Consider the following 24,145-nt stretch of genomic DNA (forward strand, 5'->3'; position numbering starts at 1 on the left):
TGTATGGGCCGAATCTTTAGTTTGGGCCCATTAAAGTTAGGATAGAAATTCACGGCTTTAATAATAATATTATTATTATCATTTTTAAAAGGAAAATATTTTAATTATTTCCCATTTCTATTTTTACATTTAGATTTTTTTTTTCATTATCTTTTGCTATTTTAATTTTGGCGCAATGATTTGAAACTTACTATCAATTGAAATATGTTGGAGAGCCTAAACATTTATTTAATTAAAATATTAAGAATTTATCGGTTGATATTTAAATTCTATATTAGAAAAATAATTATATTAATAGCATTCTTAGTAAGTGGGATTAAAATTTAAAGCAATATTAGCTTAATTAACTTTTCAGATTTGAATTAGTTTAAATCAAATTAGGTTAATTCTAAACGGTTAAAAATTCGAATCTCCAGAAACTTTTTTTTGTAAGAATTTCAAATATTTACTTCACTTTGCTATGTTCTTATGTTCTTAAGAAAACTGATAATCGAGCTACATGTTGCAAATCCCTCTCTTCGTACTCATGTAAATTATTATCTTATCAATGGAACGAACATACTCAAGTTACCTTTCCAGAACTCATGTAAATAATAATTTAACTTTAAATAAAGAAAATATTATTTACATTACTATGGATATTATTTAGTCATGTGATAATAATTATAATATAGTTTACTATGGCGTGATATTGTATATCAACTGTTAACATCTACCGTTTAAAATATTACCCATGTTGATAGATATCTCTTAGAATATAAGATAGCTAATTGAGAAATAATTAAAATCTCGTAAAACAAAGCTATATATAATATCTCATGGAGTCCATGAAACTATAGCTAAATTAAATTAGTTTATGAGTATTCTAAAGCCTAAAACCAGGAGTAATTACAAGGGCAAAAAGCTGGCAGTAAATGTCACACTGCTGGCTCAATATAACCCAGAAATAGACCAAGAAATAGAGTGCCTAGGGCCTGGGATTTAGAAAGATAGGAAAGTAGCCTCCTTCAAATCAAATTGTTGAGAGGCGGCCTGAGAGCAAGAAATCGGTTAAGCAAGTAGCAAATCATCTTTCTCTTTTGGTTGCAAGTCATATAGTCTTCGTAAAAGACCTTTCTGTGAGATAGCAAGTAAGAACTGACAGCATTATTGAAGGTTCAGTTCAAGCTGTGGACCTACCAGACCAGGAAGTTGGTATTGCCTGATCTCTACCTCAAAGCGTCCAAGAAACTTACAGCATCATTTAGAGCCTGGATAAAGTAGTCCACATCCTCTTTTGTGTTGTAGAAGTAAAGGCTAGCTCGTGCACTCGCGGTCACGCCGAGTGCCCGGTGGAGGGGCTGTGCACAGTGGTGTCCTGATCGGATGGCTACACCGTGCTGCATTAGAATATTTTCACCTACTTGAGAAGGGTTAAAAGTAGGGTTCAAATTCTAATTCAGATATAGTACCTGTTGATCGAGAAAGGATGCAATGTCGGTTGGGTGAATGTTTTCAATATTGAAGGAACAGAGCGCAGCTCGTTGAACACTTCCTGTGGGAGCTGGGCCATATATGTGAATGTTAGGCACTGCACGAAGGCTTTCATACAGATAATTCGCCAATTCAACCTGTTTGCAGACAGCTGAGCATCAAAGCTAGTAAACATATTTATCATCTCTATTCTACATTTTCAGTTTTCAGAGTTCCAAGTAACCTAATTTTCCTCTCTTTTTACCTCCGTAGTATCTGGGTCAGGGTCAGGTTATGCCACCTCGATTATTCTCATGGGGTGGACAACCGTCTGATTCTACCACATTTAGTTGTTAAGGTAATTCATAGGATATCAAGTCAGGTTATGCCACCTCGATTATTCTCATTGGGTGGACAACCGTCTCATTCTACCACATTCGGTTGCCACCTCGATTATTCTCATGGAGTGGACAACCGTCTGATTCTACCATATTTGGTTGCTAAGGTAATTTATAGGGTATCAAGTCAAGTTATGCCACCTCGATTATTCTCATTGGGTGGACAACCGTCTTATTCTACCTAATTCATAGAGTATTAAATCCCCAAATGGAACATAACTTGAACCCCACTCATTCTATCTAAGCCTTTTATTGACCACTGGGCCAAATGAGTAACGGAACGATTTGATTACTATGCTATGCATCTATTTAGTTGACAACCTGAAGGCTTCCCACATTCACAATTTTTTCACCCCCAACTCAAGGAATGAGATGCATTATGTCAAAGTACAATCAACTCACTTCATAACTATGAATCTTTTGCATGCCGATTCCAGACAAATAATCAATAGCAGCTCCCAACCCAATTGCCTCTCCAATTGCTGGTGTCCCAGCCTCAAATCTAATGGAGCAGAAAATGAGTTATTAATAGAAATAGACATCACAAAATTATAGAACCATTCAAGAAGTCAGTTATTTAGATCTTACGGTTACTCCAAATACATGAATTATCAAGTACGAAATTATCATTATGTTAAAATACAAAGAAAAAGACAAAATTGCATGCAGTTCACTAACCTGGAAGGAGGTTCTGCGTATGAGGAATGGTCAAGAAATACATCTGATATCATCTCTCCACCACCTAGAGCCATGTAGGACCAAATAAGGACATTAAATAATGACTTCTCATTAACTACCTGATACATTTTTACTTATCTTCCCAAAGAGCGTACCTAAGAATGGAGGCATTGCAGACAAGAGCTCACTCTTTCCATATAAAAATCCAATGCTCGTAGGCCCACACATCTGAAGCATGTTTATTCCTTAACTTCATATGCACAAATGTAAGGCTCAAGATTTTATCAGTAAGAAAATTTCCTAACCTTGTGAGAAGAAGCAACAAGAAAGTCAGCATCAAGCACCTGGACGTCAACAACCATATGTGGAACACTCTGGCATGCATCTACTACCACTTTTGCTCCAAAACGATGTGCCCAGCCAACTATTTCTTCAATTGGAAGAACAGACGCTGCAGAAAGAATTAAATCAAGTCAAGAGAAGGGGGAATGTCCTGTAGTTCTTTTCTTTGCTTCTTCATTCATTGAGTTGTATCGTTATCAAATAGAAGAGTGTACCTAGTACGTTTGAGACATGATGGGTAACCACAAGCTTCGTTTTTGTTGAAAACATCTCCTTGAAATCTTTCAAGTTTGGAATTTCATGTTCACCTAAATTCACAAACTTCAGAACAGCACCAGTCTTTTGAGCTACAATTTGCCAGGGGACAATAGCACTGTGATGTTCAGCAACTGTAATTATGACCTGCACTGAAAGAAAAAATAGTTAATACAGTGTGAGGTTCCATGTACTTAAAAATATAATGAATGCAGGCAAAGCACTTTTATTAACTTAAATCCAACTTCAGAAACACCTTCACAAGATCTCACAGCAATAAAGCCAAACTACACTCAGACACAGATAAGCTCAATGAAGCACAGCCTAAAACTGAGTTTTTAAAAAGCTCCACCTTAGACAATCAACATGAATACGATCAAGTATAAAATGTAAACCCATTTAAATTGACAGATTTTAATGGGAAGTGCAAAGCTTCTCCATACCCACTCCATGAAACTCAAACAACTTGAACTTCCAGCACACAAAATTTATGCACTAACTGATATACAAGAATAGAGACACAATATGCATGAGGTCTTGACACACTCCTATACACCGTTTACTTAGTTACTCTAAGTAATATGCATGCATTGACTTTCATATGTTCATCATCATTAACATCAATTTAAGGTTGTGTCTTAGAAAACTCGTCGTCATAATGCATTGTGGCATTTAATATATGCACATCCTCTTAATATGGAATAACGTCATATTAAGTTATCTCATCATCATACATCTTACATCATCACATTATCATGCATCATCATCATGTCACTTCCCAATTTATGATGATGAGTACAGACGCGTACAATATGATGATGATGATAATCATGCCTCGCATGATACTCAGAGAGTCCGCTGACCTCCAAACGTTGCTACGGACAACTAGCTCAACTATGATGGGTCTAGGGAGGTACGAACCGCCTAGGGATCCACGCTCGCACGTGTGGGTCGTGTGTAGGAAAGTACTACACATCTAATTTGTCCGGACAGGAGGCCACACCTATAATGGTTTTAACGATAGGTCCATAGAACATAAATTGCATGTGTTTGCGTTCCCTGACCCCAATAGTGGGGTCACCTATTGAGCAACAATAGCCAAGTATACAATATTACTCAAAAGAACTCAGTGGATTAACCATACTTCTTTTCGGCATAATAATTAGTAACAAATTTTGTTTCGGTTTCAAATAACATGCACATACAGAATCGGTACATACACATGCATTAAACAGTACATATTTGCAAGGCCATCACCAGCCTTAAACTACTAACGTTGATGCAATAGCCGTCAATACGCACCTCATCTCCTAATTTTAAGTTAGGTATGCCCCAGGAATAAGCCACTAGATTGATAGCTTCAGTTGCATTCCTTGTAAAAACAATCTGACTAGCATCTCTAGCATTGATAAAAGACGCAACCTTCTTTCTTGCCAATTCATACTCGTCAGTTGCCTTCGTACTATAGTCATAAATGGTCGCAATTACAAGTGATCATTGCAGATAGACATCGTTTTCATTCACGTTTAATACCAAAGTAATCTACCTCAAGAAGTGCATGCCACGATGAACATTTGAATTGTAAGCCTCATAGTAATTCTGCAAAGCTTTCAACACAGCACGGGGTTTCTGCGAGGTGGCAGCGTTGTCCAAGTAGACAAGCTTGGAGCCATTTACTTCCTGCAGATCACAACACAGCCATTAACTCCACCGCATAAAGTACTAATACAGTACAACAATAACCTATTGAAACTCAAACAGTGATACTCAATAAAACCTAATTCATAGCCTTAAATAATCTTATAACCAATAGACGACATATGACCATATGATTAATGCAAACAGAGAATCGGCCAAATTAGCAAAGAAAAACATAGAGAATCAAACACACACACACATAAACACAAGAACCTGATGGAGGATAGGGAAATCAGGTCGAGTTATGTGCCCAAGGGAAAGTGAGCCGAGATGCAAGTTGTCGGTTTCCCTAGCGGTGGAAGCAGAGGCAGAAACTGAGAAAGGAGAGGAAAATCTGCGGAAGCTGCAGCGGAGAAAAGAAGGAGAGGAATGGCGGACTGTGGAGGAGAAAAGGGAACTGCAATGAGTAGGATTTCTGAATTGGAGCTTCAGCGCCACACCTTCCATCATCTTCTCCGTCCCCAACCTTGAGAATCGAACAGAGCCGAATGGATGAAACTCATACTTTTAATTCGTTACACTTTCTTATATATACATTTACTTATAAATTTCGATTTTTGTAAATAATACTAAAACAATATACGATTAAATAGTTAACATTCAATAATCCCCTTACATTATATTAGGCTCTTAATCTAAAATTAAATAGTAATAAAAAAAAGTTTAAAATTAAATAATTAAGTTTTTCTAATTTATATTATATCAATCTCTCTTATAAATTTTAATTTTCAAATTCGAAACTAAAATTAAATATTACTAAAAAAAATGGTAAATTTTATTTATCAATAAAACTCTCGAAAATACAAAATAAGAGTGGGATAATAAAAAAAATAAAACTCTTGAAAATACAAACTTTTGGGCAAGTTTTAAATGGAAAAAACATAACTAAAAATTCAATAAAGTATTTTCAATTAAAAAAAAAAAAAAAAAACCAAAACATAACTAAACACAATTTGATTTTAAAAATGCTTTAAAACATCATAAACTTTGAGGTCTGAAAATAAAAAATAAAAAATAACGGGACAAAAAGTTTTTTTTAAAGTCTTCGAGTTCATCCTAAAAGAATTTGTTCTTTTGAACAATCGAATAAATATTCGACTAAATCTAACTTTTTTTCCTAAGAAAAACTGAAAAAAGAGGTGTTACACACAAACCCAAGCTCATCATTTACTCATATTGTGGTCCGAGATTCAAATCTCCATACCCCAATCCTAATAACGTTCCAATTCGCAGAACATTTTGATCTGATGTCAAGATCGGCACTCGCTATAGCAGCGAGCTAATTCTTCGACGCAGTTCTGATGCCAATAAAGATGATATTACAAAAGACCAAAGAGTTTTACCTTTCCATTTCAAAGATGGAGCTGTCAAGGGAAAATTATTTTTGATGGTAGATCAGAAAATATTGGAATCTACGCATTCATATGGTTTAAATCATGATAATGACAAGAACTGATACTCAGAAGCGAAAGCTACTATGCTCACGAGTTCAAGTGAAGATAAATCAGCAAAAAATTCTATGAGAAATACATATAGCTACCATCATAACGACTACTTTAAGGGAAGGTATAGTTCTAACAAATACCGATTCAAGAACCGATTATTTCGTTCCTTTGAACTTTGTGTTCGGATTGATTGCTGATATTGCAACATCAGGAATCAAAAACAAACCTTTTCGCTGGGCGGTGCGTCGGGAATAGGGGGGGGTCTGCAAAACTTCACTGCTGCTGCCTCTACTTGTTCAAATGTGTACAAAGAATAGAGGCAGGCGTCAAAATATATGCAAGAACACGATTCTCGGGTTAAATATCGAAGCTGCGTAGTCGTGTTTGGGGAGGTGAAGAAGACTATGATGTGATTTCAGACAGGTAACAAGTAAAAAGAGAAACTGCATCCTGCAAGTGACTTGAGCGCAGGTCTTCTCGCAATGGGGCAGTAAAAATAGTGTCAAAGCAGCTTAACTGAGCATCACGCGTAGAACCCTCCCCAATATCTGATAAAAGTAATTTACTGATCTCCTCGGCCATCTTTGAGTACACAACTCTGCGTACAGATTAATGAACAACTCAATACTAATCCCTTAATGCTACAATGCTACAAGAACAAATAAATGTACAGAAAAAGGGTCCAGATTTCCAGAAGAGTAGGTGAAAGTTCTTAAGAGGAGCATATTATGGTTAATGAGTCATGAAGAAACCCAGCTGAATCAATCAAATAGCATATTTTATTGTCACAGTTGAGGATTCTACATACCTTGCCTCAACTGGTAATTTGTCACCCCAAATTGCCAATGATTCATTTAATCGACCAAGAAATTTCCCACAAGCAGCATTTCGGCTTTCAAGCGAGTCCTGCAATGTAATAATTTGGAACAAATTCAAATCCAGATCCAAAGCTTTGGATTCAAAACTCGTTTGCTTAGTTGGTGACAATGCTAGAAAAGAAAAGCTTAGGTGTGCGTACCAATTCGCTCGCTTCATCGGTTTCCTGCAAAGAACTTCGTAGTGAATAGAACGATATATAAAGTCCAGCTCCGAGTTCCCAATTTACTATTTCAGACTTGTGGGTCTCCATTGAAGTAGCAAGCTTCCATATATCCGAGTGCTCAGCTGCATCATATGAATGGGAAGATCAACAGATTTTAGCATCAACGTCTTATCCTACTGAAAAAATTAATTAGCTAAATGAAAGACCTGGTATCACGGACTTATGGATGAAACTTGAATATATCCTAAAAAACGAGACGAACTGTATTTTGTTCTAAACCAACACAGAAACTTACAACCCAGTCCCATTAAATATATACGACAATGATAGATCTGAAATCATCTTACTGTTTCCAGTACATGTATGAAGTATCAAAGCATGATCATCATGAAAACCTAGCTATGTAATTAGAGCGAACACTTCATGTTACTGAAAAAGCAATACGAACTCTTACCCGACAGGAATAATCTGTGAGCAACTGAAGTCATAAAAATAGTATGAGCTCTATGCCAATTTCTACATTCAATGAAATGTTCAAGGGCCTCTGGAAGATTTCCATGGTAACTGAAAAAAACTGCCTGAAAAGCAATATCAAACAATTAATTTAGATGGATAGATGGCCATTAAGACAATAACTTTCATTTCCAAGACTATAATATATTCAAGAGAAGCAATGGAAAATTGTGACCACAGAAAATCGGAAAAAAAATCATTTTCATAGTAATTCCCTTGATAGGAACAAAAAAAAAAAAAAAATTGTTATAAAAACGAAGTATACAGGAGCAAGGGAGACAAACGATTACGAAATGGGTACCCAGATAATGCAAACACCTAACAAAAGAACTGTAATTAGAGCCTAAATGAAAGTACTACCACCAGCCATCATACGGATCATGCAATATTCTGTCATTTTGTTTCAATAATAGGTCCCATCAAAGAGTCCTACCAGCATTCTTCTACAAAACCGAGATTCGCACCCAAATCACGACTGTTAGCACAATCTACTCCAAACTTTTGCCAAAACAATCCTCAAGAATTTACTATTCCTCTCTTGCAAGATACACAAAAGAATAGACATGATGCTTTTAAAAAGGAGTTTCTTTCTTCTGCTACCTTTCAAAAATAAATAAAAAATAAAAAATACTGACCCCAAAATTACCGCCATTGTAAGCTTGTACCCAACTTAATGAAAATTCATAAACACATTATTTCACCAAAAATTTTTTTGATAAAAGTGCTCCATTCTCAAGGGGTGCATATTAGTGATAAAATTTACCGCAATTATTTAAGTAGAAGATACAGGTGAAGAAACTTCTATCCAAGATTGAAAAGAGCCATAGCAATCTCAACTAACTCTTTCACAAAGAGTCACGAGAATAAACGAACAAGACTGATGGTAAAGTCCCATTGGATGAATTTTCTAAAATTACCTGAAGTTAAGGAATTTTTACCCTTCATAACACTAGAAGAAGCATTTTAGAGAACTTAGTCAGCCAGGAAAGAGGCAACCATTTTCTAAGAATTTTACACAATGTATCACATAAGACCGAATTGGACCGTTCAATTATTATATTCTAGGGGGTTTTCAATAGTTACAATCTTCGACCATGCGACTAGAATAAATAATTTTAACAACAGCGGCAAAGATACATAGTGCAGCAAATATTAAAGAAGTAAATTTATAGTATACGTAATAAATAAAAATAAGAAGAGAAGTTTTGAGACGTAAAATAGCAACTATGGGAGTATATAACATACCATAGCCTCGTGTAGCCATATTCTTGGAACACCCAAGTTCTCAATAAATTCTAATTGTGATTCTTGTGAACTCCATATTTCACAGTACTGGAATAGGATTTCCCTGATAACTTTAGCCTGGAGGTGTGGAAAATCATCACGGAAAGGCATGTGAAGGACCACATAGATGGCCCAATGACATTGTCCCAAACACAACAATTGAGAGACGAATGCCATATCCAGACTATGCAAATCATTAGAACTGATTGCACCAATAGCTTCCAACACTGCACGTTGATGCCAAATCATGTGATAATCGAGTGGGTCATCTGTTGATGAGAAGGCACTTAACATAGTCTTAAGACAACCAAATTCAGGATCTTCATTAGCATGAAGAAGCATGAGAAAGTATGAGAGGTCAAGACATTCCTTCGAATTAGACTCCAGAGCAAGTTCTTGCGGCTCATCAGCATAAACTGGAACAGGGAGTGGGGCCCTTCGATTCTTAAGAAGATGTTTATAAGAGTGAAAGATTACAGGCAAAGTGGCATCTGGTGGTAGATGATACCACATCAACAGCCCTAGGAATCTCTTCCAGTCAAGTTTAATATGGTGCAAAGCACCATATATATTCCCTGCCAGCAACTCATATAACCTTGTCCGTTCCTCCTCAATGAAGCTGAAATCCATTCCATGCTTTTTCCAAATAGCAAGTTGTAGAGCTACATCTGTGCGATTCACAGTGGATCCACCAGCCTGACTCAGCAAACAAGCAAGTCTCACATCACCTCTAGATGAAGCAAGTTGGACTGCTGCATCCAGCTGCCGCCCAGTCATAAGAAGAAATATATGTTCAAGATAACTGGAATCATTTAATGAACCCAATTCATATTGCACCTGAGGGAAAACACTCTCTTGCAGCCAACAGCTAAATTCAGCCCTCCGAATAAGAGGGAGTGCTTCCAGGTCAACTTCCAGAGAAGCTTCTTTCATATCCTGCATCATGTCTTCCTCATTATCATCGGTCAAATTTCTCAAATTCCCAGTATTTTCCCTTTCAGAAAAAAGAACTTTTATTAACTCCCAGACCATTATCTGATGTGTCAAGACTACACGAGTAGAAGAAGGTAATCCAGGAACTTCAAGTTGCCTTTCAACAATATCTATATAGCCCCTACAGATATCTGAAAGCATTAGACGATTGAAGACAACCTTTTGAAGTTTCAAATTGGAGGATCCCACTTCTTCTTCAAATTCATGATTCATTTCCTTGTGTAAATTTAAAGGAAGATCAAAAGCAAATTCAACTAGTTCTTTACACACTTTACTATTTTCATCTCTGACCACATTATCAATGGCAACTTTCTCTACATTTACTACGGATGATAGGACATTCTGTGAATTTGTACTCCCCACCAAATTTCCAGTATGAACTAGGATGCCATTAGGACCCCATCCCACGCGAAATGACCTACCCATAAACAAACCTGCATCGACTATGTTGCGAGAATGATTTATAGTAATTGGAGTTTCTTGCGTGAGATCCAGCTTAAAACCTTCTGCCTTCCAGGGCTTAACAGGAGTTACCTTTTTTGGTTGGGACAGCAAAATAGAACCCGGAGGACTTGAGTCAAGGCTACCCTGTTTATATTCAAGCAATGCTAATGGAGTCTTTCTGACAACTGGAGAATTCAATTTTTGGCTCGTTCTCTGAGAAGAATCCTTAAGAGGAGATCTCATAAGTTCTCTACCTGTGAATGACTTTTGAAATTTAGGGGATTCACTATAATCCTCAAATTCCTGCTCATCTTCAGGAAATATGACCATTCTCATTTCTTTCATCTTTAATGGATCAAGCCCAAGATGAGCAGGCAGAGAATGGCAAAGCACAGATTCAGTGAAATCCATTGAATTATTTTCATTATTATCAGAAATCTCGTTGCAGTTCATTTCTGCAGAATCTTGTCCTGCATTAGCATCATCCATTACAATATCTTCTTCTTCGTCTTCCGTCAAGCCAAACCGGCTGAAATGGTCAACTGAGAACTTCCATTTGCAATTTTCTGGATCAAATGAAATGAAGCGAGCTCCCTGTCTCTCGGAAATGTACTTCAATTTCTTCACAACATTATCATATTGCCTCTCCAAAAAGCTGGCTGTTATTGACCGGAGAACTAAAGTAACTTCAGCAGGCTTGTTCAGGCCTTGATCAATTACAGGCTTTGTAGTTTCATCTTCATACACAATTATTTCATTCCTATGAAACTTGACAATTTGGTCTAAATCTAACCATCTGATATCAGTCTTCCCAAGAAACTTGACAGATCCATAACCACAACGTCCTATCGTAAAATCTAACACCTGACTAACATAATCCGGATCTTCCAGGACATGGATAGACAGTTCCTCTAAGCTTGGAGACATATAGTAATCAGGAGACTGCAATGTTGGAAAGGAATTTTTAAGCTCCTTCAAATGATCATGAGATGAAATGTCAGCACTAGAGGCAATTCTTCTTCTCTTGTGTAGTGAAGCAGCTTGATCTTCAGAGGTCGTAGCATCAAGATCCGACCTAGAACTTGTAAAGGGTAATAGGTACCTTCTTGCATCATGAACTTCACTGAAATTCTCTGCAGTAAAACACACCAAATTTAATTTTGAACACATTTATACGTAGAGCAACTAGAAACGAGTATTAACTTGTCAGATAAACTAAATTGTCTGCATTACTGAAGTCGTGGACAAAAAGAAAAAGGAAAAAAAGAACAGATTGATCGATCAGAATTCGGCTCAAGATTCCGTTGAGACTACAGCGATATTTCGTTTTCAATGACATTTCGGCTACAAAGCGTGGATGTAACTCAAACCTCAGTCTAGCAACATTCAAGAATATTCGTTCAAAATAAACACCAATAACCTTTCTCTATACAGAACAAGCCAGCATTAACAGAGTAAGAAACACATAAACCAAGGCAACTGCACAATTATGCTACAATTTCTTCAAGCACCCAAAAAAAGTCAACAAGAGCATTGAAAATAAAGCTCCAGAGATGGAAAGAATTACCGGAAACCACTGGCAGACAAGAGGACGACGCCATGGGAAAGAGCAAAGTGAAGAAGAAGGGTTTAGGGTTTTCGCGAGGAAGAAGAAACCAAGTAATCCGTACCGACTCAGCAGTAAATCGAAATAGGAGTTTTGGCCCTCGATTTCTGAAAAGTATCAATGTCCATTTCTCACAATAGACAAAAAGTAAACTTCATCAATAATCACCATCAGCTTCGAGTCTCCAGTGCTCCGATGGGTCTTATTTCGCCGACAAGCTTTCTCCGGTAAAGGGCCCAAAAAATTTCCCGCTCCCTCCAATAATAAGCACTCCCCTTGCCTTAAATAAGTTCGGAAAACAAGGGCCCGCCGGAGGAAGGGCCCCACCAGCAACCGGGCCACCATTTTTGTTTCCATTCTTTGATAAATAACCCTTGTGGTGTTCATAAGTAAAATTAAGGATTTATAGCCTTTTTCTCACCGTGAAATGTCCTGATACTCCAAGAAGACTCGCAAATTTTAACCTAAAACTCGCTAATTTCAATGAAATAATATTTTACACAAAATTAAGTAAAAAAAAAAAAACTTTCAATAAAAATTTACTTTAATATAAATTTCTCGGGAGTTCTATAATTCAATAAATACATATAAGATAAAAATTTACTATTTATCGGGGAAAAATTGATGAACTAACGCTATGCCATGTCATGTTCATGGTAAAAGTTGATTTTTTTTTCGAACATTTTTATGATACTTCTACTTCTAGAGATGGTTCCATCCAATGAAAAAACAATATTTGTTTATTTATTGTACAGTTAAAAAATAAATATTAAATTTATTGTACTACAAAAATATTAATAATCCAAGAAGAGCACGGTAGGTTTTGTCAAATATTATTCTTAGCTCAACCATAGCAAAGCTTAAAAATCAAACTATCAACTTTTGAGACGATAATCAGTATCTTATCTAAGTAAATATGCTCGAATTGACGTTTGCTATTCATCCGAGTAAATGAAAACTTGTCACGTAATTATCATCTCCTCATAAAGCAAATAAAAGAATGAAGACAAGTTTGGCAACCATATTCAAGGAATCCATCAATGATTTTCAGTAGTTCAATCTATGATTTGTAAGAGTATCCTTACAGAGTATAATGTGCACATGAAGACAATTTAAATTATGAAGGCAGGGCCAACATGCAGCTTACAAAACCAGGCTAGGAAGCGGGAGAAAAGCTTCCATAAAGCAAATAAAAGAATGTTCCTGGGGGAGTTGAATAGAAGACGACGTCGAGGCGTTATAAACGTGTCGACGAAGGAAGTAAACAATCATATATTCGCTCAATGCGCGATGCAATTACGAGTTTATCTCTTGTTGGAAGGCTGGGCTTCCCGAGTTCCAGAAGATCCTGCCTCAAACTGTTAACAAAGATTATAGCTTTAACATAAATGTAGTAATAAGGAAAAACCCAAAAACTAAACTTTAGATTAGTGCAAGTATTCATTCATTCAACGTTCAATTTTAGTATACACCAACAAAAGCTCTCTTTCTGCTGCTTATTCCGTCAGTTTCAGAATAAAAACATGCAGTGAACTCCTCGGTGTGTGTGAGACCTCTGGTAAAATATGGAAGGGTTGGGGAACTAAAGTTTCCATAAACAAACCACAAAAGCTAGAAGTGCAAGCAAAGGAGGTGATAATGAGGACTATTAGTCGAAGGATTCCTGGTTTCAAAAAGCATATTTGTTTCATCCTAATGTCGTGTTTTCATGTCAGTTTCCACAAAAACAATGGCCTATTTCACCAAAGAGTCCAGCAAACACCTTGCTCTTCTGGAACACATGCTGAAATTGAATGGAAAGTAATACCTAGAAAGAGAAAAGGAAAGCTGAGCTAAAACTTACGCTAGCCATTCACCAGTTGCTTTGGCATGCTTCTCAGAAGCATGGTATAGTCGACCCAAACTATACAACAGTAACCCAAAACTACTTTCTGCATTTTTTACCTGCAAATCAATAAATAAAAAAATATATTCTCATTAGGATTAATTGTTCTATAACGCTTATATTACACATATTGATCAGCAAAACATGATTGTTATAGCAAACAAAATGTGTAAAAACAGAGAAGGAAAGTGTTTGAGAAGCAAACGAGTTGATGGAGCTCCTTACATGTCCTTGGTCAACAGAACTCTGGTATTGCATAATTGCTTTCTCCACCTCCACAACTAATAGCCTTCTCTGAAGCCGAGCAGCTCTTCCCTTCCCTTCAGCTCTGGTATCCTAAATGTCAAGATCAGCAAATAGTTGACTCTCTTTGTTATCATTTACAGCAACATTAGACAAAGTAAAAACTAAATGACATGTAAAGAAACCAAGGTGTACCCAACATTTCTGTTTGTCTAGTTCTTTGGGTAGAATTATTAAAGCAAGCAAGGTGTGCCTATGGGGTATGGACCTTAGGGGTTTGAATACTTCGACCAAGTACAAGGGTAATCTAGCAAACTTGATGGCTAGGGGGCAGGGAGGACTCCTGCTCAACTTCACGACCGACCAACAGATGAAGGTATCAGCACTCTAGAGTGACTGCCTAAGTAATTTAAAGTCCTTGTCGAAAGCGAAATCTAATTTGATAGAGGAAACAAGTAGAAACAAGATCAAAATCACACTGTTTAAAATGTTCATAACTTGCATTAGTTTACCTGCATATACCATGCACGCAAAAGCATCAACAAAAGAAGTGAGATAAAGAATGCTGGCAATGCAGCTAGAACAGCGAAATTGATTTCATTTGCCTTGAGAATCTGGTCAAGCTCAAGCATTGCCCTATTTAAAAGCCATCATAATAAAAGATCATGGGCATCAAACCAAATCAGGAAGATCAAGTTACATAACGTTTTGTACACCAAAGATTGCAAGTTTCTGAAACTTACGTCTCAAGATCCAATTTTAGCTTCTGCACCTGCATAAACACAAAGAGAAAACAATCAAGTATGATGTACCAGTACATATGGAGAAAATAATTGAGCATGTATCAACCTGGATAAGCAAAGCACGGGCCAGTTCTCCACTAAGAAGGTTTTGAACGGGATGCCTCAATTCTTTCTCATACCTAAATTAGAGGAAACAACGGATATCTATCATCAAGTAAAATCATTCACTACATCAACCAAACAAATGCACGTTGATATCAGATTAATGCAGTGTTCTTTTTCATAGAGAACATGGTTTCAGAATTAGCATTGATATAAGAAGAATAGCTATGAAGCTTTAAGCGAAAGCTCTTCTAGGAAGGAAAAGTTTTTAGCCAAAGGACTAGTTGCCGTTCCATTCCTATAGGTACCACAAAGAAAGCTGTACAAGCATTCCTTTACCAATATAGAAACAGCCAAGCTAACCCCAAAACAACCTAATTATGTTTCACATTTGAGTCCCCACATGAAGAGAGAAGTAAGAGGAAACATGCATGTTGCTTAATGTTGACCAAGCAGATGATATAAAGTTAATATAGGAGCCAACAGAAGTGTCCTAAAATGATTCAAGGAATCATTAGAAACCCAAAAGCAGAAAGTGAAATTGGCCTAATACGAAGAATGACACTAGTTGATGTGCATATTAATGACTTGTTGACGTCAGGGCTGAATTGCCAATGCACTGATTGTGGAATCAATGGAATCTAGAAAAACATGGTCCAAAGAAGATGCAAAGACACTAAATTCAAGCACCCTACAAAGTTCAACAGTAGATCAAACTTGAAACAAGATATGGAGGATAACCTGAACATAACCTTCGCAAACATTTCTTCATCTGATGCAGCATCTGCAAACTTCCGACCTTCCGTGTGCTCACTGAAAGCATGTAACATTCTGGAAAGAAGATGATGTTGATTTAATATTTTTTTCATTTCCATATAAAAACATATGGATATTGCCGCAAATTTAGGCCTTGTATGAGAATTGTTTTCAAAATAGTTTTGTTTTTCAGAATTAAAATATCAGCAAAACAATCTAGCCAACGCCTTTGAAATTTGGTCTGTTTTCAGAGACTCTATAGTTACACTAGAATTCTCTAAGAGGTCTCTAATTTTATGATTGGAGATAGAGATAAGATGTGCAAGATTAACATTTTTTACTCCAACAATAAACCGGTGCTCAAAGTAAATAGTTTAGTACCCTATTGGAGAAAAATTAAGTCCGTGAAGGATAAATCACCTGCGCAGGGAGTCGGTAGTTAACTGAACATCTTGACCATCCATGATACCTTTATGCCTCTTTCTAAATGTAGCAAAAAGTTCATCTCTAATTGAAATAAGCTGCAATACAGGGAGTCAGAATATCAATTCCATAGAGTTTCTGAATGCGTTGCTAAAGTCATTGATAATCAATCAGACATTGCATGGGCATCAATCCGTTTTTGTAGGTGCTGCCATAACTAACTAAACATTTACAATAAATAAGAAGAACCCGTACAAATACAAAGAAATCTATGTTGAGAGAATAAAAGCACCCCAATTAATAAATAAATACAAATATCACCAGGAGAATTAGACTAAAAAAAAGTTCAGAAAAAAGAACACAAAGTTCAGTGTCCTAGTAATCAACCATAATTAAAGACCCAACCCAAGAAAATAAAACGCAATGGTAAAGAAAATTGACAGTAGAGCGCTACATCATCAAACGAGACGAAGGACACCAAATCAAAATAGTAAAAGTAGTACCGGTTGTTGTACATGATCCTTGAAAAATTTAGCTGCTGAATTATGTGCTTCACGAACCCAGTTCTCAATGTCATTGCTCCCCATTAATTTACTATGTTGAAGAAGCCAAACAGAGCAGACTGAGAGGCCAATTGCACCACAAGTATATTTAAGCCAGTACCGAGTTAATTTTTTTGGCTTTCGATGTTTAAGAACCTAAAACACACATAAATAAACTCTGCTTAGTGAAGAGTATTCATACACTATCAAGAATTAAAACATCACTGTAGGGAATTTCCCTAAGGTGCTCGGAAACTTTGTTTTCGATACCAACCTGAAGGGGAGCACTATAGTTTTTTGCTTAACAAGAAATAACTTTTCATTAATATAATGAAAAGAAATCAAAGTTCAAAAGATACGAACTCCCAAAGTGAGTCAAAAAGGAAAAAAAAATACAAATAGAAAATACAACCTTATAGAGATTAGCTAAGAAAGTAAATAAAAGATTTAAAGAACCGAATAGCTACCTTCAAATCTTCTAAAGAAAACTATATTTGTGTTAAAGTGCAAACAAAAATTAAATTTACTATAACCCATCAACTTAAAGCTTTTGGGTTCAACAATGATTAAACATGGTACCAAAGCAAGAAAGAGTTCATGTGTTTGGTTCACTATATGGTCATTTTAACTCCAATTAATACTAATAGCCCCGTATTGGTCTTCATGTAAACTTTCAACCCTGAAGTTAAAGTATGAATAAAACATTAAATTTACTGGAAGTTTAATGGTGATTTAAAAAAATTGTATTATTATTAATAGTCCATCGACTTTTCACATGCTTTACTTTAGGCAATCCTTGTATTTGTGTCTATATGTATCCGAATTCTGATGTGAATGAAATAGAGTATATCAATTCTCTCAAAATTTTAGTGATTACACATCTATAGAGAGATGTTGGCACTGTTGAGTCAAATTTTCAGTGAACTGATAGTAATAATATTACAATTCCTTGCTTTGATTTTAGTTGGCAGGGCAGGTTATGATCATTATAAAAAAAATTAAAAAAAAAAGACTGCAGCATAAATCAATCAATATTAACAAACATTACATCGACTATTTAACAATAATTGTTGCATAGATCATGAAGTTCATAATTGTCGCACACGAGAACTAGAGAGAGACTGGTACATCAAAGTCAATGCAAAGACTTTTACATTGTGGATGATGATACCATTTGTTAATCTCAAATTTCTCAAGCTGTCACCATAATGGACAGAATTGGAATGCATCAAAACGTTATTTGAGCTATATTTCCAGAAAAGTATTAAATATGCTTATATCCTGCATGCATAAAGGTAAGTTGTAAATGATCAAAAGGCTATGAAAAGTAGTAACACTACATTCTCTTTGATCTGAGAGTTTGTGGCCACAGATTCCAAAAGGTTGAAACAAAACAAATTGAAAGTATTCTTCTTGACAACCAAACTATTCAGGGTGTAAAGATAAATTAGTAGCTATAGGAGCATTGGAAATAAGATCTTACAATAATAGATATGACAGAGTCCAACTTGTGAAAGTTCTGACAAAGCAAGTTGATAGCATCTCCAATTTCACAACTCGTCCACTGAGATCCTTCCTTGTTCACATCCGGTAATTTTTTAAATAGAGGAAATGAAAATCTGTGATGGAAATCCATCTGCGTAGTCATATACAAAGTAAACATTGAGAATTGAAACATTAAAATAGAATAATTTCTGCTTCAGTATTTTAACAATAAAGTTTATAAATACTCTCAATGTTACATTAAGTGTTGTATGCAGTTCATAAATTGATGTCTCTAGATCGAGAAATAAGCCATTCAATGCAACCAACAATGATGGTAAGGGATTTTGTAGATCATTCCCTGAATCTGTCCCAATATTGTCAGTTTTCATAAAGACCTACAGGAACCACAAGGGAACAAAATCAAAATAAGCAACAAAAATTTGAATGTCAAGCAGATAAATTGCAATTATATCAAAGAAGGGAAAGGCAGAAAGGGAGGGAGATGAGTTCCGTTGTGATAAGCAAGTCCTCATTATCCTTTTAATGCCCTTGAAATTTCTCAATCACTACTACCTCCCAAATAGTTACTAAAAGAAGATTGCCACCCAACAACTCTCAAGTTATAAGAAACTACTTAATTGATATTTCATGACAAATGGATGCAAAAAAATGTGAAAAACCAAATATTTCCATCTAGTCCGAGCCTTTTCTTTTCATGAGTTAGTATCCAAACTAAGAATGAACGATGTCTATTACTCAACTCGATGGGAACTGTCAAAGAATTAGAAGTTACCTGAATTTATTTAGATCTCCTGTTACAAAGTATCTAGGGATTTATTTAGACTTACTGTTACCTAATATCTAAAAAGTTTATTTAGATCATTTGTTACCTAGTATCAAGTATCAAGGAATTTAGTTAGCCTCTCTCTATTATAAAAGTCAAATGTACCTTCTGAAATTAAATATGAAAAATGGCAAGTTAATTTAAACTTGCAACAATCACTATTTGTGGTGAGACAACCTCAATGGAGCCAATGGGAAATACGGTTATTAAAACCAATAGGAGAGGTTCATCTAAATCTCATTCGGCCATTAAATGGAAGGATGGTTTATCTTCCCCTATTTTATATTTGGCCTGCTTCTTATCTTAAAAGAAAAATTAGAAGAAATAAAAAAGGGGGCGGGCAATTATTTATCAAAGTACAGGTTAAGAGACAACAACATTATATAACTAACGAATAAAACTAGTTAAGATAACATTGTCTCAGAAATCCGTACAGAAGCCAAAAAGAAATTTGCAATCTGATCTCCTATTAATCTGCCAGTCTCGTGAGTCCAAGTCCTAAAATTGTGTGCAAGTGTGTGTGTGTGTGTGTGTGAGAGAGAGAGAGAGAGAGTTGAGACTGTGTGTGTGTGTGTGAGAGAGAGAGAGAGAGTTGAGACTCGAGGAGAGACTGTATTTTTCAAGGATAGAATAAAACCACAAAAGTGATAGGATTGGATTTGAGAAGTGAGTGCTGAAAGCCAATCAAACCTGAGCCACAAAAGCTGCAAGATGATTTCTTAAGTAGCTCAATATAGTTATCCGGTCAGCTATGTAACAAGATGCATCATGAGCTACGTGTTGCAAAGAAAAACCATCCCTACAAATCTGGCGCATTAACTGCACTGTTCCATTAAAAAAGGCCCTTGGACCTCTCTCACAAATCATAAAGTAAGCTTTTTGAGCATTTGTACCCTGAAAAATTCATGAAAACAATGACATAAGCACTCACAACCAAATTTTAATAGGAATCTGAAAGATAACAATCATATGCCTTGCATTAAAAAGTCATCGAGCATAATTAACTGAAAGGGATCGACAGATCTTTCATCCAATCATGAGGGAAGGACTTTTGACGAGAGAGATTTTTCTTGTAGTTCCTTCTTCATATTTTTCAGATTCCAGTCGACTTCGCACCTAAAAAGTTGATTTAAAAGGTCGAGGTGCCCAAATAAGTTCAAACTCTCCTTGAGCATTGCTCACAAGAAGATTATTACTAAAGATACATTGCAGGAAAAGATTCCTTTATGATCTGTCTCCACGAATGTGTGTGGAAAAAGAGGGGAAGGTTTCATAATCGTTCCTGACTGCTCTTAAGAGGACACGTTGTTTTCAGTTTTTTGGTATACTTTGGGTGAGCTGAAGCTATTCTACATTGATCGGATTTTTTTGGAAGATGCTATACACTTAAAAAGGAATGACTGGAGTATGACTAGTATTGGCTGGACCATTGTGATAATCTAATGTTGCATTTTGAAGAAAGAATGTCACTGGGTAATGGATCTTTTGAAGACACTCGAAAGACAAGCTTATGTGGGACCTAAATTATCCTCCTTGCATCTTCTATATATACATCAAATAAATTTATCAAAAAACGCCAGGCAACAAAAAAGACTTACCTCTGCACGAGATTGCCAGAACTGCAAGTTCTTCCAAATGTTATACAAACTCGAGAAACAATGCTCCAAAATATCATCCAAAACATCATAGAGTCTAGATGCCTCCGCGGGTTTCAGGCATGTTACTGTTAAACTGATTGCAGTTTCCATCAACCAATTACGATGAGCACACATCCACTTGTCAACAAAGCATGTACATGGCATAAAAATTTACATTTCACACAATGATCAAATTGTCCTCAGCTAAATATTACTCAAATTTATCACATTTTACATGTCACAATATGCATCAAAAGTGATGCAAAAGATTCCAATCAATCAACTCAGGCTTAAAGACAATAATCAATGTTGAGAAAATATATGCAATGACATACATAAACCTCGGACTAATAAGCCCCCTCCCCATTCTACTTGGTTCAAAAGGAAACAAAGGGTTTTCAACCACGAATAATGAGCTTTTGATAGGTTTTTCAGTCTATTGCCAACTTTTTAATCACTATGGCTACTCTACTCTATTGACAACTGGAAAAGTTTGTTGTAACTCTAGATTGAAGCCCTCTCACCCATCTTCTGTAAATTTCAAACATCAGAAGTTTTTTTTCAAAAATATGTCATCTGGTCCTAAATATTGAACAAAATTGTAACGTTTTGAAGCACTGAACAAAATACAAATGGTTGGCCTTGTTTGCTCAATAAAATAGAAATACTTAGTCCACTTGGCAAAACATGATTGACAGGAAGTTTACAGATTGTCAATGAAGTCCAGCTTTTATTATTGAAACTCCACTCTTAGTGTGAGACATCGGTTGGAGAGGAGAGCGAAGCATTCTTTATAAGGGTGTGAAAACCTCTCTCTAGCAAACGCATTTTAAAAACCTTGAAGGGAAGCCTGAAAGGGAAAGCCCAAAGAGAACAATATTTGTTAGCGGTGGGCTTGGGCTGTTACAAATGGTATCAGAGCCAAATACCAGACGATGCGTCAGTGAGGAGACTGAGCCCTAAAGGGGGGTGGACACAAAGCGATGTGCCAGCAAGGACGTTGGGCTCTAAGGGAGGGGTGGATTGAGGGGTCCCACATCGATTGGAGAAGAGAATGAGTGCCAGCGAGGATGCTGGCCCCGAAGGAGGGTGGATTGTGAGATCCCACATCGGTTGGGGAGGAGAACGAAGCATTCTTTATAAGGATGTGAATACCTCTCCCTAGCAGACACGTTTTAAAACCTTTAGGGGAAGCCTAGAAGGGAAAGCCCAAAGAGGAAAATATCTGCTAGCAGTTGGCTTGAGCCGTTACACTTAGTTTCATTAAAATTGCAGAGTTAGCATTAAAGTTTGAATAATAAATTTATTTTTGGGAGTACCATGTGTCGGATGGGTGATAAACCTCTGCATCTTATTCCTTCTTCTTTACTTCCTTTCTGAAAAAAGGTTGCATTTGGTAGCCTTGATGTCGCCTTCACCTGACCTTCTTCGATCTCTCTAAGATTTCATCGTACTGAGACTAACAAAGAGACAATTGTGTTTTTCCCTCCTACCTTGTTAGCTGCTCCTAAGATTACTGTTTTCGCCTTTCACTTGAAGGTTAAAATTTCTAAGAACGTGAAATTTTGTGTGTGGCAAGATTTACTTGGGAGGGCTAATACTTTGGATCGCGTTCAAAGACATTTTTCCTTAGTTTTGTACCCACAATGGTGCATTCTTTGTAGGAGGCATGAGGAGGACTTGAATCGTTGCTGAGTGAGTGCTAGTTTGCAAACTACCTTTGGAGTCGTTAGAGAATTTTATAGAGGCAAACCTTATAGGTCAACTTCAATGATCAGATCGTGGTCTGAATATGCAACTAGAGAAGAATTGAAAGCATTCAAAACTAAATTAACATTTTGCTATGAGAAGACCCACACAACCCGAGCTCCCAAATTGTTTAGTTCAAGCGAGAATGGTTAATAAACTAAGTAAACTATGCAGTAGAGAGCACAGTGCAACGGCTAATTGTAATCAAGACCGACATAAACGTGTTCATGATGCTCAAAGCGAATCACAGATAAGAGAATGATGAGTAAAATTTACCATGTATAACCAGTACCCTCTATAAACCCTAGAAAGCCTGCGCTTTAACTTGGTAAGAACTTGCATTGTGATGGAATTGTGAACTTCCTTAAGATTCATACAACATCATAACCTTGGCCTTTCATGAAAACGTAAATTAGTGACATCGATTGCCATTTCGCCCAGCACAACAGGGTGCGGACTCGGATCACTAAAGATAAAAAGAGTTGCAATTACAAACAACTTAACAAGCACAGATTTCAACAGAAGAAAATATGCTATGTTCTACAAGCAAAGACGAGGAGTAAACTCGATTGACGATAATTCTTCTACACGTATTAGGCAAAATCAAACAAACCAGGGGGAGGAAAACGTGTAGAACCGAGTGGAAAGTAACTTACACAGAAGAGTTTATCGACTCCAAACGTTGAGGAAGAGGAAAACCAATCTTGCGACTCCTCCGGCGAGGGAAACCCGAAAGCTTCCAAAGAAAACTGAAAGCACGAGGCAATGGAAAAAATGCTAAAATTCGTCTCCATACACTACGGGAGCGTTGTGAAATTGAGATTGTGATGCTCTTGTCTTCACTTTCTTCAGGCGTCGTCTCCATTGGAGCTCTGCTTCAACTCTTCTGCAAATTTCTGTAATGTTCCTTCCCAATTGAGGAAGCGAGTCCCCTTTCAATGCTTTGCAAGCTTTGAAGTCCGAATCTCCTTCCCCATTAAGCTCGTTAGCTCATTCTTCACTTTTTCCTGTATGCAGTCCGCGCCATTTGTGTGTTCTGAATGTAAGAATCATCGCGGGGTTTCTTGAACACAAAAACTAAAAAGTAACAAAGGGCTTCTGAATCGTAAAGGCATACCTTGGTTGATGAGTTTAAGCCATTTAAAATTCTCCCCCTCGTGTGTTCAATTCGTGAAACTTTACTTTTTCTTGTTTAAAATATTTACGTGCGTGCGTGTATATATATATATTCCCGGGGTCTATTGGTACTAGTTGATCTCTCTTAGGTGCAATGCGCAACAACGTGAACTTTTTGGTGACAGTTGAAACACACCCTATTCTTAAACCTGCACTGTTCAGGTGAAGTCTCCCATAGTTCGTGCAACGTGGTCTGTCACGTGGCGTGTTCTGTGTGCGAGCCTTTAGTTGCCTACGCTATTTGTTGAAATTTGTCTTGGCCTAGTGCCAAGATATCTTTGAGGATATAGGTGACGTCTGTTTTCTCTTTCTCTTATTGGCAATCATCGTGTTTAAGTGGGTTTTGGGTGTCTTCTGTTAGATACTCCCTATCGTCGTATTTATATATATATATATATATATATATATAT

General features: G+C 36.6%; 3 protein-coding genes across 7 annotated transcripts; all 3 read right to left on the minus strand.

Annotated features, from left to right (window-relative positions):
* Positions 1–781: 781 nt before the first annotated feature.
* Positions 782–5,339, minus strand: LOC111459267 (cysteine desulfurase 1, chloroplastic-like). Of its 3 annotated transcripts, none has more exons than XM_023102082.1 (11): positions 5,037–5,339; positions 4,672–4,805; positions 4,428–4,587; positions 3,086–3,272; positions 2,834–2,979; positions 2,684–2,756; positions 2,529–2,541; positions 2,253–2,352; positions 1,452–1,610; positions 1,145–1,379; positions 782–971 (listed from the first exon to the last, which is right to left on the minus strand). In XM_023102082.1, exons 1-10 carry the CDS (start codon positions 5,271–5,273, stop codon positions 1,209–1,211), a joined length of 1,380 nt encoding a protein of 459 aa, XP_022957850.1. In that variant the 5' UTR covers positions 5,274–5,339; the 3' UTR covers positions 782–971; positions 1,145–1,208. The 3 variants fall into 3 exon arrangements, with proteins under 3 accessions (XP_022957850.1, XP_022957848.1, XP_022957851.1); XM_023102080.1 differs by having other exon boundaries at positions 2,529–2,592; XM_023102083.1 differs by lacking the exon at positions 782–971 and having other exon boundaries at positions 1,319–1,402; positions 2,529–2,592.
* Positions 5,340–6,218: 879 nt separating this feature from the next.
* Positions 6,219–12,416, minus strand: LOC111459484 (nuclear pore complex protein NUP96). Its single transcript, XM_023102412.1, has 6 exons — positions 12,112–12,416; positions 9,069–11,677; positions 7,765–7,888; positions 7,287–7,432; positions 7,077–7,174; positions 6,219–6,866 (listed from the first exon to the last, which is right to left on the minus strand). The coding sequence occupies exons 1-6, from the start codon at positions 12,143–12,145 to the stop codon at positions 6,671–6,673; spliced, it is 3,207 nt and encodes a 1,068-aa protein (XP_022958180.1). The 5' UTR covers positions 12,146–12,416; the 3' UTR covers positions 6,219–6,670.
* Positions 12,417–13,174: 758 nt separating this feature from the next.
* On the minus strand, positions 13,175–23,686 carry LOC111459731 (protein DGS1, mitochondrial-like). 3 transcript variants are annotated; one of them, XM_023102759.1, is made up of 14 exons: positions 23,216–23,686; positions 20,772–20,948; positions 19,864–20,067; positions 18,587–18,724; positions 18,328–18,480; positions 16,806–17,000; positions 16,300–16,400; positions 15,865–15,954; positions 15,128–15,200; positions 15,022–15,050; positions 14,791–14,914; positions 14,261–14,371; positions 13,994–14,094; positions 13,175–13,508 (listed from the first exon to the last, which is right to left on the minus strand). In XM_023102759.1, the coding sequence occupies exons 1-14, from the start codon at positions 23,351–23,353 to the stop codon at positions 13,388–13,390; spliced, it is 1,755 nt and encodes a 584-aa protein (XP_022958527.1). In that variant the 5' UTR covers positions 23,354–23,686; the 3' UTR covers positions 13,175–13,387. The 3 variants fall into 3 exon arrangements, with proteins under 3 accessions (XP_022958527.1, XP_022958526.1, XP_022958528.1); XM_023102758.1 differs by having other exon boundaries at positions 20,772–20,904; positions 23,216–23,685; XM_023102760.1 differs by lacking the exon at positions 19,864–20,067 and having other exon boundaries at positions 20,772–20,904; positions 23,216–23,685.
* Between the last annotated feature and the right edge of the window lie 459 nt (positions 23,687–24,145).

The sequence above is a fragment of the Cucurbita moschata genome, unplaced genomic scaffold (genome assembly GCF_002738365.1).
Source record: "Cucurbita moschata cultivar Rifu unplaced genomic scaffold, Cmos_1.0 Cmo_Scf00022, whole genome shotgun sequence".
Lineage (NCBI taxonomy): Eukaryota > Viridiplantae > Streptophyta > Magnoliopsida > Cucurbitales > Cucurbitaceae > Cucurbita > Cucurbita moschata.

Bases quoted from the DNA above. Each gene is read 5' to 3' on its own strand.
- LOC111459267 (XM_023102080.1), bottom strand. From the start codon at position 5,273: ATGATGGAAGGTGTGGCGCTGAAGCTCCAATTCAGAAATCCTACTCAT. The intron at 2,757-2,833 runs GTTAGGAAATTT...AACATGCTTCAG, and splicing joins TTGTTGCTTCTTCTCACAAG to ATGTGTGGGCCTACGAGCAT. The intron at 1,611-2,252 runs GTGAGTTGATTG...GTCTGCAAACAG, and splicing joins AAAAGATTCATAGTTATGAA to GTTGAATTGGCGAATTATCT.
- LOC111459484 (XM_023102412.1), bottom strand. From the start codon at position 12,145: ATGGCGTCGTCCTCTTGTCTGCCAGTGGTTTCCG. The intron at 7,889-9,068 runs GTATGTTATATA...ATTGCTTTTCAG, and splicing joins TATGGCTACACGAGGCTATG to GCAGTTTTTTTCAGTTACCA. The intron at 6,867-7,076 runs GTATGTAGAATC...ATCTGTACGCAG, and splicing joins AAATTACCAGTTGAGGCAAG to AGTTGTGTACTCAAAGATGG.
- LOC111459731 (XM_023102758.1), bottom strand. From the start codon at position 23,424: ATGGAGACGACGCCTGAAGAAAGTGAAGACAAGAGCATCACAATCTCA. The intron at 17,001-18,327 runs GTAAGATCTTAT...TGTGTGTTTTAG, and splicing joins ACTCTGTCATATCTATTATT to GTTCTTAAACATCGAAAGCC. The intron at 13,509-13,993 runs GTAAGTTTTAGC...CTTTGTTAACAG, and splicing joins GCAACTGGTGAATGGCTAGC to TTTGAGGCAGGATCTTCTGG.